Source organism: Sesamum indicum, linkage group LG3 (genome assembly GCF_026168435.1).
Source record: "Sesamum indicum cultivar Baizhima isolate 11 linkage group LG3, ASM2616843v1, whole genome shotgun sequence".
NCBI classification, from domain to species: domain Eukaryota; kingdom Viridiplantae; phylum Streptophyta; class Magnoliopsida; order Lamiales; family Pedaliaceae; genus Sesamum; species Sesamum indicum.
Window position 1 is genome coordinate 26,962,173 of NC_142659.1, and position 12,529 is coordinate 26,974,701.

The 12,529-nt window shown below is 31.3% G+C and overlaps 2 protein-coding genes across 2 annotated transcripts; both read left to right on the plus strand.

The window, feature by feature from the left end:
- The first annotated feature begins 3,355 nt into the window (after window positions 1–3,355).
- LOC105158914 (NAC domain-containing protein 17) lies at window positions 3,356–6,364 on the plus strand. Its single transcript, XM_011075828.3, has 3 exons — window positions 3,356–3,738; window positions 4,453–5,646; window positions 5,920–6,364. The coding sequence occupies exons 1-3, from the start codon at window positions 3,558–3,560 to the stop codon at window positions 6,300–6,302; spliced, it is 1,758 nt and encodes a 585-aa protein (XP_011074130.1). The 5' UTR covers window positions 3,356–3,557; the 3' UTR covers window positions 6,303–6,364.
- Window positions 6,365–9,481: 3,117 nt separating this feature from the next.
- Window positions 9,482–12,526, plus strand: LOC105158915 (NAC domain-containing protein 17). Its single transcript, XM_011075829.3, has 3 exons — window positions 9,482–9,832; window positions 10,580–11,779; window positions 12,059–12,526. The coding sequence occupies exons 1-3, from the start codon at window positions 9,652–9,654 to the stop codon at window positions 12,436–12,438; spliced, it is 1,761 nt and encodes a 586-aa protein (XP_011074131.1). The 5' UTR covers window positions 9,482–9,651; the 3' UTR covers window positions 12,439–12,526.
- Window positions 12,527–12,529: the final 3 nt, after the last annotated feature.

Genomic DNA, 12,529 nt, shown 5'->3' on the forward strand with positions numbered 1-12,529 from the left:
AATTCCTTTTTTTTTTTTGAATATTTGTATAGTTTAATTTTAATTTTTGTTTTTCTTGATTTCTCTATAAAGACAACCCTTTTAGGACTAAAATGTTTGAGGGTTCTGCTGTTCTTTTTTTTTTTTTTTTTTGGGACCTTTTGCTTTGTCAAATTAAAGGTGAGTGATACTTACTCTTGAAGGGATCTTTTTATAATTTTGTTGCTTTTATGTCTACTTTTGTAATTTTCCTTCTGTGGTTGTTAATATTTGAGTTTAGGTCCATTTCCCTCTAATTAATTATTTTTAAAACAATAATCATAGCGATGAATTCATAATTTTTATAAAAATTAATTATAAAAATGTAGATTGTAACTAACATTTCTTGCGGTGGTACAAAAAAATTATAAATTATAGTTTTATCAAAATGTGATTTCAATCAAATTTAATTTAAAAAGTGATTATAAAAAAAGGGTCCATTTCAATGATTATAATAAGATACAACTAATAATGTCCATTTACAAATTTCCACTAACAATTTTCTTGAATTTATTTAGATATTTATAAATTGAAAGGATTTCAAACTCTTATTTTGAACTATGTTGCAAGAGATATTATATTATATTTAGAATAATGGATTCTAATTTGAAAAAAAATATTTTAACTACTATACATTTAAAGAATTTAAAATTTATTATATTCATATCAGGTCATAGGTTCGAACCCCACCAACATATATAATTTTATCTTACTTTAGTAGTATGTGTCACTCTACTTTAATAATAATTTTTTATTAGATATAATTATCTGATATTGATAATTAATATATGATTATTATAGTCATCAATGGTTGCTAGATATAGATATTTCATATTGATGATTGTAATATATTCACTCTTATAGTAATAATTCATCGCTTCCCCCCCTCCCAAGAAACGGAAAAGTATATGTTAACTACTTTATATATATATATTTTTTTTACCAAACGCACCCATCACACTTATTCATCCACCTAAGTTCGAACTCAAAATTTCGGACTCAATTCATTAGACTGTACCCTGGCGACATGTATGTATGAATAATTGATTGAGATATGATCTAATAATGAAAATAATAGTAACATATTAAAATATTTTGGGCTGCAGTACAATTTATACTTACAAATATTTATTTCACATTTGCTAAGTTCAAGTTTTTAGCTTAATCTATTGTACCATATCCTTTTTCGAAATTAATTATGGCAGTAGTTCATGGACCAGTCGTTTTATGCATCGATCTGATCGTTTTGGTATGATTATAGTTATGAATGTATTTTCTAAATATTGTTGGAAATAAGTTTGATTTTTTTTTAAATTATTAAATAATTTTTTAATATTTTATTTTAATTTAACGAGTTTATTTTGATAGTATAAATGGTGTCGGTCAAGAAAAAAACATTAATATCCTTGAAATGCTCTTCTAATTTTTGGACTTCCGTTTTGACCATGTTCATGACAAAAATACCCCTTTATTTTATTTTTATTGGTGTTTGAACAAATAACTAGCTGTATTAAATACACCACTAATTAAATAAATACACTAAGAATACATATTTATAAATTTTAATTGAATTATTATTTAAAATAATTTAGTAATTAAAAATTACTTTGCAACATTCGAGATTAAGCCAAAATATACAAATACCTTTTGTCTTTTGTAAAATTATAATTATACCCCCTAATGTTATAATTGTAATTACAAGTACATTTCTTATTTAAAGACAAAACTTACACAAACACCCACCGAAAAATATTACATTAAAACTCCTCAAGAAATATAAATGTAATTTTGCTAAAGATATGGGAGTTGTGTAATTTTACCTAATTTCAGGGGTGTCAATGTGATTTAACTATAAATTTATTTATTTCAATAAGCACCAATTGAGGCCCAAGTCAATAAACAGGTCCATCACTCTGATAACAGGCCGGAGACATGGTTATCATTTGGGCCCAGGTCCAGAAGGATGGATCATTTATGGTGCACTTTATGGTACTACTTTTACCCAATTTTGTTTTTTATTATAAATTATAATTTTATATACTTTTTAAAAAAAATTAAAATAATTTTATGTACTAATATTGCTGCAGAGTATTATTCTACTTACCCTCAATTTTTTATTTATATTTTTTCAAATATGTATATATGTATATATATTTATTTTTTAATTCAGCAAGAGTAGAGTAGTAATATCCACTTTACTATGTAGGGGTTGCATAATTATTTCTCATTTGATGGGAGTATTTTTAAATTTTCAAACAATAAGAAGGTATTTATAATTATAATAAATATTATAAAAATAATTGTAATTTACTCTATATATTTAGTATTTTCACATACGACACCAAATTAATGTAGGTAAAACCAAAAATTCCGAATAAAATAATTTTTTTAAAGAATTCTTCCCCTCTTTCTATCAATCAAGCATGGCTCTATTTATAGTGGGGATTTTTCTTTTAATTGTATTATTTTAATAGACAAGTGACAAATATTATTTATGTAAAATTTACATTATGTATATGTTTAAAAAATAATTTTCACTGTTAATTTATACATATAGTATGAAATATAAATTTCAATAAATTCATCTTTTATAGATATAACTTGGTCAAAAATATCACTAAGAATAATCCTAAGATTGCTGGATTAACATGTGATTGGACCCTTCTTATTATTCTTTTTATATGGTAAATTATGTCCAACTCCTATAATATTTTTCATAATTATAAATATACATTTAAGCTTTGAAAAGTTATAGATATGTCATGGAATTAACGAAGGATTACTTGTAATTGTTAATTTCATAAGATATTTATAATTTTTTAAATTACTCGTAATTATAATAAATTTAAAGAGACTCCCATTGTAATTTATACTATTATGAAATAAATTTTTTTGTTATATCAATTTTTAAATACCTAAATTTACCCTTTATCTCATTTTTCTCTCAACCTACTGTTCTATGTTTCTCTCTCACATTTTTCATGTTTTTTTTTTTACAAATTTTTATATTTTTAATAAATTCGTAATTATAATTTAAATTTTTTTCCTAATATTTTTGATAAATCCATATTACAATTTATTTATTTATTTTTCTATCTTACCCCACATTTCTTTCTTTTCCTTTCTCCTCACTTCACACTACATTTGTGTTTTTCTCATAATTTTTTTTTTCTCTTCTTCTAACATTATGATTTTTTTTTTATATTATGGTGAAGAGTGCGTGCGGCAATAATTAATTTATTAAAAATATAATTACAAAGTAAAATTTGAATGGAGGAAAAATTCCATATGAGTCAACAAAGAGAAAGGCGCCACAGCGAGAGCTAAGTGCACTTCACTCACACCAGATGAATTCTCCCTTTCCACGAGAAGTTAAATTCATTTTTTCATCTTTGGCTACTAGCGGTTCCTTCTCAACCACTCTTTCTTCTGCTGATAGGTTTCTCGTTTTCACACATAAACCCCCTTGTCCCTCAACGATTCATTCAAAAAAAAATTTTTTTTTAATGGTTTTATTGGATTAAAATTTTTGGTAAAAGATGAAGGTGAATTCGGGTTGTTTGGGGGACGGAAAGATTTTTCCTCCGGGATTCAGATTCCACCCAACCGATGAGGAGCTCGTGCTTTACTATCTGAAGAGGAAGATCTGCCGTAGACGCCACCGTATGGATGTAATCGGTGAGACCGATGTTTACAAGTGGGACCCCGAGGATTTGCCTGGTGGGTTTTGGCACTCTCTGTGTTTTTGCTTAATGGAATCGTTTTTGTCTGCTTACTTTTTTGATTGGTTTTGCCTTCCGGTTTATGTGAATTGACTTTCAATGTGGGTCTTCTGGTTTAGATTTTCTTCTGTAGTTTGATTTGTCTACTGCTGATTATAAGATTGAAGCTAACGCCGTGTGTTGTTGATTAGTTTGTGTGCTTTTTCATGAGGAATTACTGTTCTTTTTCAGTTACAGTATCAAAGTTTCAAATTTTTGCGTTGAATAGAATTGCTTTGATGATATATTTTTGCTGGCAAACATTTGGTTCAATTGGCTTTTAGGAAAGAGCAAAATGTGACTTCCATTGGTAGTAAATAAATGATCGGATACGTATAATGATTTGTGTTTGTATGCCTTGTGTTTGAATGATTTGTGTTTGTATGCAGAAATGTCTTAATTATAAACCTCTGTATTTGTTTCAATGTGAAATCTCAGTTATGGAAATGGTAGTTTGCTTGCCCACCTATTTTAGTGTAGGTTTGCTGGTCTTTATAGCCAACTGAGTGTACGTGTGGTTTTGTGCTTTTAACAGTTTCTTAATATTTGAGGCTTTGATTGTTTACTCGATTACTTCTATACCCACTTATCAGTGTTGCGAACATTTCTTGTGCTTTATCTTTCTGTATTTGATGGCATAATTTACTGAAATTTTCACATATTTGAAATGCAGGGATGTCAAAACTAAAAACTGGTGACAGGCAATGGTTTTTCTTTAGTCCTAGAGATAGGAAATATCCAAATGGAGCAAGGTCCAATCGGGCTACGGGGCATGGATATTGGAAAGCAACTGGGAAGGACCGTGTCATCTCATGTGGTTCTCATCCTGTTGGGATAAAGAAGACCCTAGTCTTCTATAGAGGTCGTGCACCCAGCGGAGAGCGCACAGACTGGGTGATGCATGAATATACGATGGTTGAAGAGGAGCTGAAAAGATGCCAGACTGCCGTGGAATACTATGCTCTGTACAAAGTCTACAAGAAGAGCGGGCCTGGTCCCAAAAATGGCGAGCAATATGGTGCCCCTTTTAGGGAAGAGGACTGGGCTGATGATGAAATTGAAGTCCAGTGTCTCATCGAGCAGGAGAATTCGGTTAAGCAGGCTAGTGAAACTTCACCTATCAATAATACTGAAACAGTTAATTGTCAACATACGTCCTCTCTGGATGATTTTGAGGACATCATGAACCAGATAGCAGATGAGCCCATCCCTGTTCAGCCAATAGTTGTGGATTATGGCTATGTCTTGGATCATTTTACTGGTGAGGAGGAGACTCAGAGTGTTGACCATACTTCGAGGGATGTGTCTTTACGCATGCTCCAACCATGTAGCCAGTTACAAAATGTACCAGGTAATTTGGATGTTACGCAGTCAGGCACAAGTCAATTACAGTTCTCTGAGGCACCTGAGGTCTCTTCTGCTCCAACCATTAATGTGCAAGATCCTTGTGTTCTTGAAGAAGATTTCCTTGAAGATTTTCTTGAAATGAACGATCTAATTGATCAAGAGCCAACCACACAAAATCCTAATGAACCAGGGAGTAATTTGGAGAACCTGCAGTTTGATGACTTTGATGGTTTGAATGTGGTTGATCTGTTCCAAGATTCATCCTTGTTTATTTCTGAGGTGGGAGCTGGTGAGTCCTGGGAGATGTCCCAATCCTATTTGCGTAGTTTTGACAATGGAGTTATGAACCCAGACTCGAGCTTGTACTCGAACAATCTTGAGAATACAAGAGTAATTTACCAGCTGGAGCAACAATTTAACATTGCGAACAGAACCAGCTGTCAGCTAAGGACAGAGGAGGAAAGTTACAGTGCTATTGCTGCAGAAGCAAATCAGGACCGCATTCCTTCATCAACCTCAGGTAGTAAAGTTAGTGCAGAATCATATCATGGCATTTTTTAGATGCTACAAATGTATCAATGGTTTTACTCAAATATTCATGGCACACCTTTTATTCTTTTCTTTGACTAATCTTAGAGCTCTTGCTCAGATGGATGGTATGGGAAGACCATGTCATCTTCAAGGTGGTGAAAACTCTTGGCCCAAGTGGGGATGGGGGAGTTAAGCCGCTTCAAGAGCTCTTGATTTAGTACTGGATTGTTTTCTAATATTAGCAAGTTTTTGGTATGCTTAGGTGTTGTACATCAAAGTCAAAATCATGATTTTGTTAATCATGCCACCGGAGCAAATGAAATCGGAAGCAGCAAACAGGATGATGGTACGGACTCATGGTTCTCCTCTGCTCTCTGGTCCTTTGTGGAGTCCATACCAACTACTCCTGCTTCAGCTTCTGAAACTGCTTTGGTAAATAAGGCCTTCAAACGTATGCCTAGCTTTAGTAGCGTAAGAGTAAATGCCCGAAACACGAACGTTGTTGCAGGTAATACCTCTGCAACTTCAAGAAGTTCAGGCAAATCTAGAAGTGGGTTTTTATGTTTCTCTTTAGTTGGAGTAATATGTGCTATATTATGGATGCTGATGGGAACATCTGTGAGGGTGATGGGTTTATATATGTAGCACTCATCCTTTAATATGTAAATAGAAAGTTTTGCATCGGTCAATTGCTGCAAATTATCTAATTCGATTCTCTATTTCAATTTCTACTGCATCTTCGATCTATTTAACATATATACATCAGTTGTCATGTTTTATTTAAGAAAAATTTTTATACACAGTGTGTATATAGTAAATGAAATAGAAGATGCAATAGAATATGAAATATAAATTTCGCTGTAGAAAACAATTGATGGATTTCATGGCAATTTTGGTCCCAAAAAATGGATCTCACGAAACCTATTTCTATATGCACACAAATGGGTTTTGCTTAGGATATATATATACGTACACACGTATATATTTAAATAAAATGAGATTTAATAAATTGGGTTCTTGTCGATATATAAATAAGTGTATCGTCTAAATTATACGACTCTTAACAAAATAATCTTTTAAATATTTTTGTATGACAAAAATGTGGCTGCAAATCATTAAATTTGAATATGATTATCCTATTAATATTTCGACGAAAACTCTAAAATGATCATTCTTTTTCAACCAGTCGCTACAAAATTTTATTATCTGAAAAAAGAAAAAACAAATGGGGTTTGTGAAAGGAATTTCGTATTGTATTTACTTTGATTAATTAGCAGACACATAAAATAACATTTCTAACTAAATTTAAGTAGAATATTCGTTAGTCAAAAAACGATTCATTGAAAAGTATGAGGGCTAATCATAAGAAAAAGGGTTATATACATTTTGTCCCTCAACTATTGTTGAGGTAACATTTATCTTTTATAATTTAATAAATATAACACCTACTTCTTAAATTAATTCACGGTATAAAATTATCTTTTATATCTTGAATAATTATATTAATATCATATATTAGTATTTTTCGTAATAAATCGCCACCAAATTATTTTTTAACTAAAAAGAATTTTTAATAAGTATAGAATTTGAATTAAAAATAAAATAATAAATTGATATATATATATATACGATAGATACACAATAAATATAATATCCCAAAAATTCATATATACTTTTGAAAAAAGAAATTAAATGACATATATATATATATATGCTTAACCAAAAGTTAAATACTTTTAGGAAAAAAATTGAATAAATATATTTTGTACTTTTCATAGTAAAGCCTATTTAAAAACATATATGTAATTATATATTTTTTTTAAAATATATGCATGTTACATATACATATATATATATTTGATATATGTATTTTAAAAATATTATATGTCTAACATGTATATATAAAGTAAAATATAAAATATGGCAACAAAAACTTATCAAAATGCTATTATACTTTAATGTTTAAAAAAGAAGAAGAAGAATATTCAACACTTACCCTTAAATATGGGGTGTTGCAATATTCTCTATTTTTGCTGTGAAATATATTGTAAGTTACGTACTAATAAAAGTTGAGAGAATTTGAATATAAAAGTAAAAAAAGAAAACAAAAAAAATTAGAATGTTAAAAAAATAAGCTACAATGTTGAGTATTTATATTTAAATTTACTAATTTGCCCAACAAAACTATATTTTTAACCTATAGAATAGGGGATAACACTTTTAGTCATATACTTTACGAAATTTTGAAATAATCATAAATTTTTTTGAATATGATCATAAATTTGAAAAAACTCGACATATTTAGTTCTCTACTTTATGATTTTTTTAAAATAATCTTAAACTTGAAAAAACTCAACATATTTAGTTATCTGTTTTGCATGATTCATAGGAGTAAATGTGTTGATTTACTCAATTTTGGACCATTTAAAAATACAGGAAATCATAAGATTAAATGCGTCGAATTTTTTTAAGTTTGTAATTATTTTAAAATTTATGTAAAATAAAAAACTAAAATCATTGAAGTTCTATCTTTTAGACCTAAAAATATAATTTCTCCAATTTGTCACTATTTTGGTGTTTCTAGCTTCAACTTAAAAAAAAAAAAAGTAGAAAAATCAAAAAATCAAAATAACTTTTTCTTAAGCTAAAAGTTAAAAAGCAGTTACATTAATTAAACTTTTTCAAATGGAAAGAAAAGTGGTAAACTCAATCCATTTGACTAATCAACAACAAAAAAGCAAAAAAGAAAAATTAAAAAGAAGGGTTAAATACATTTTGTACACCTTGATTATACATAAAGTGCATTTAGACCGTTGAACTATAAAACATAACAAAATTATCCCTCATGATATACACTATTTTTTTTATGACGAAAATGCCTGTATTATTTACACTCCTGAAATATCTCTATTATAATCATTCTCCTAAATATAATCTGAATTATTATTGATATTTTTTATTTAAAATATACACTACTCCAAATTTATAATTTTATATTGAGTATAGAATCTGTATAAACTCAATAAATTTACAATTCTTATATTTTTTTACATAACTTGTAAAAAATTTACATAATTTTTCCCTGTATTGTTATATATCTTGGACTTTTTTTAAAAATAAATTATCAATACAAATTTAAAATATTACATCGAACATATATAACTGTAAAATATTTAAATTTATAATATAATTAATATATAATATTCTATATTGTTTTAAATAATGATATGATATATATTTATTATATGGATATGTAATTAAATAAAAATTTATAAATTATATAACATACTTTTCTATAATATTATTTGCATTATGTATTAACACATATTTATATGTGCTTTTTAACATAATTTATTTACTTTATAAAATATATTTGCATATATTGAACTTAATAAATATTTTTTTGTGTTTCACAATTGATAAAAAATTATAATCTGTAAATATCATTTCAAAAATAAAATATGTGTAAAATTTAAAAAATCATAAAAAATAGTTTGGGCGAGATATTTTAATAAAATATATTTTAGAAAGTAAAATAAAAAAAGGATAGGGTTAAGTGAGAGTGGCATTTTTATCTTATCAATGCTAAATTATTTTATTAGGGATGTTTTTTTACCTTTAATACTTTAGAGTTATAAATGAGAAAAATACATAATTTAGGGATGCAAAGTGTATTTAACCCAATAAATAATGACAAAGCAAAACTCCCACCTCAGTCAACATGTACAAAGTCAAAGGCTCCCCCACTATAAGCTTAGTGCACTTCACTCACACCTAAACAAAATCGCTCGTTTCCATTTATTTCCAAGAAGTTTCCAATAACCTTTGTTTATTCGATGTATTTGCTTGACCAAATATCCGCTTTGATTCTCTGCTCTTTCTCATTCACTAGGTTTTTCATTTTCACCCACCCACACTGAGAAATCCAATCCATATTGCCAACCCTTTTTCCTATTATTTATTTGGTTATCCATTGATTGTTGTTGGTCAAGAGATGAAGGTGGATTCGGATTGTTTCGGGGGTGGGAAGGCGTTTCCTCCCGGGTTCAGGTTCCATCCCACTGATGAGGAGCTCGTGCTTTACTATCTGAAGCGGAAGATCTGCTGTAAACGCCTCCATCTCGATGTAATCGCTGAGACCGATGTTTACAAGTGGGATCCCGAGGAGTTGCCTGGTGGGTTTGCTTTTACTTTTACTTATTGAAAACCGCTGTTCTTTTTAATGTTCTGATTGTTTTTAATTACCCGGTGTGTTTGGTCGCTAAGTTTTTATGCATGGTGTCTTCTGGGTTGCATTTTTTCTTGACGTTTGGGTTGATGATTTGTTCTACTTTTTGGTTTGATCGATGTTTTTGTGGGTTCTTTTACGGGTTGTTTATGTGTGTATTAGTTCAGTTTACTTGGTGTGTTATAGATCTGTATTTGATTTGTTGGGTGCTGGTTTAGTTGAAGTCAACGCCATAGGTTTCCCTGCTTTTTCACGAGGACTATTCTTATTTTTGATTAATTTAGTCGTTGCATTTTTCTGCTGAATCGAATTGCTCGATAACATATATCTTGTGGCAAACATTTGGTTCAATTGGGTTTTAGGAAATAACAAACTGGAACTTGGATTAGTAGAAAAAGATGAGCTGATTCGCATAAAGATTTATGTTTATGTTCCTCCTGTGCATTTACATTCAGTTTCGCATTAGAATTGCATGCTGGTGGTAGTTTGCCTACATATTTTGGCAATGGCTTGCAAGTGTTGATTGCAAAGGACCCGGCTGCTGTGGTTTTGGGTTTTTTAACATTATCCTCGTATCTGAGGCTTTGGTTGTTTTTCTGATTCTTCCCGCTAGATAAGTGTTATTGAAACTTGTGTGTTTTCTTTCTATTTTTTATGGCATAATATACTGACTTTTCGCATATCTGAAATGTAGGGATGTCAAAACTGAAAACTGGTGACAGACAATGGTTCTTCTTTAGCCCTAGAGATAGGAAATACCCAAATGGAGCAAGGTCCAACCGCGCGACGAGGCATGGATATTGGAAAGCAACAGGGAAGGACCGTGTTATCTCATGTGGTTCTCGTCCTGTTGGGATAAAGAAGACCCTGGTCTTCTATAGAGGTCGAGCACCTAGCGGAGAGCGCACAGACTGGGTGATGCATGAATATACGATGGATGAAGAGGAGCTGAAAAGATGTCACACTGCCAAGGAATACTATGCACTGTATAAGGTCTACAAAAAGAGTGGACCTGGTCCAAAAAATGGTGAGCAATATGGTGCCCCATTCAGGGAGGAGGACTGGGCTGATGATGAACTTGGAGTTCAGTGCATAAGTGAGCAGGAGAACCTGGGAAAGCCGGCTACTGAAATTGTACCTACCAATGTTACTAAATCTGTTAATTGTCAACCTCTGTCCTCACTGGATGATCTTGAGGAGATCATGAGCCGAATTTTGGATGAGCCCACACCTATTCAACCACCAGTTGATCATGGCTATGCTCTGGATTCCTTCTCTGGTGAGGAGGAAACTCGCAGTACCCTAGTTAACCATCCTTCTAGGGACATGTCTTTACCAGTGGGCCAACCATTTAGTCAGCAACCCAGTTTACCAATTAGTTTTGATCTTACAAAATCAGACACCACTCAGTTACAGTTATGCGAAGCACCTGAGGTCTCTTCTGCTCCAATCATTAATGTACAAGACCCTCTTGACACTGAAGAGGATTTCCTTGAAGATTTTCTTGAAATGAATGATCTAATTGGTCCAGATCCTACCACACAAAATCCTGATAAACCGTCAAATGATTTAGAGAGGCTGCAATTCGATGGATTTGATGCTTTAAATGAGCTTGATCTGTATCAAGATGCATCTTCGTTCCTTTGTGAGGCGGGGCCTGTTGACTCTGGGCAGATTTCTCAACCATACATGAATAATTTTGACAATGGAGTTATAAACCCAGTCTCAAGCTTGTACCTGAACCATCTTGAGGATGATACAGCCACTCACCTGCTGCAGCAACAGTTTAACCACTCAGATGGAATCAACTATCAGCTGTGGGCAGATGACCAAAGTTGCAGTGCTTTAACTGCTGCAGAAGCAAATCAGGGGTTCATTACTTCATCATCATCAGGTACTGAAAATGGAAACTTTGATGATGTCATTTTTGAGCTGCTACAAATGTACCCATGATTATATTGAATTTCTGATGACTCGCACCCATTTCTTTTCTTCTTTTACTAATCTCATAGAGCTCTTGTCAGATGGATGGTATGAGAAGCCATGTCATCATCAAGATGGTGAAAACTCTTGTGCCCAAACGGATATGGGGGAGTTTGAGCCAACTTCAAGAGCTCATCTTGTGAATTAACATTAAACTGTTACTAATGTTAGTGGGTTTTTGCATATTTAGGTGGTTTACATCAAAATCCAAATCCAAATCATGGATTTGTTAATTATCCTGCCGGAGCAAATCAAAATGGAAGTGCCAAACAGGATGATGGTACAGACTCATGGTTCTCCTCTGCTCTCTGGTCCTTTGTGGAGTCTATACCAACAACTCCTGCTTCAGCTTCCGAAAGTGCTTTGGTTAATAGGGCTTTTGAACGAATGTCTAGCTTCAGTAGAATAAGAATAAATGCCAGAAACATGAATGTTGCTGCAGGTAATGCCTCTGCAACTTCAAGACATTCAGGCAAATCTAGAACTGGTTTTATATGTATTTCTTTACTTGGAGTATTGTGCGCTATATTATGGGTGCTGATTGGATCCTTTGTCAAATTGATGAGTTAATGTACTACTCACTAATAGTATGTAAATGGAAAGTTTTGCTCGGTGACTTGCCGTAAATTAGTGGAAAAGTAAAGCTTATTCTCAAAAAGGG

Excerpts from the sequence above, each read along its gene's own strand:
- LOC105158914 (XM_011075828.3), top strand. The coding sequence starts at position 3,558 with ATGAAGGTGAATTCGGGTTGTTTGGGGGACGGAAAGATTTTTCCTCCG. Across the intron at positions 3,739-4,452 it reads GGACCCCGAGGATTTGCCTG|GGATGTCAAAACTAAAAACT; the intron begins GTGGGTTTTGGC and ends TTTGAAATGCAG. Across the intron at positions 5,647-5,919 it reads CATTCCTTCATCAACCTCAG|GTGTTGTACATCAAAGTCAA; the intron begins GTAGTAAAGTTA and ends TGGTATGCTTAG.
- LOC105158915 (XM_011075829.3), top strand. The coding sequence starts at position 9,652 with ATGAAGGTGGATTCGGATTGTTTCGGGGGTGGGAAGGCGTTTCCTCCC. Across the intron at positions 9,833-10,579 it reads GGATCCCGAGGAGTTGCCTG|GGATGTCAAAACTGAAAACT; the intron begins GTGGGTTTGCTT and ends TCTGAAATGTAG. Across the intron at positions 11,780-12,058 it reads CATTACTTCATCATCATCAG|GTGGTTTACATCAAAATCCA; the intron begins GTACTGAAAATG and ends TTGCATATTTAG.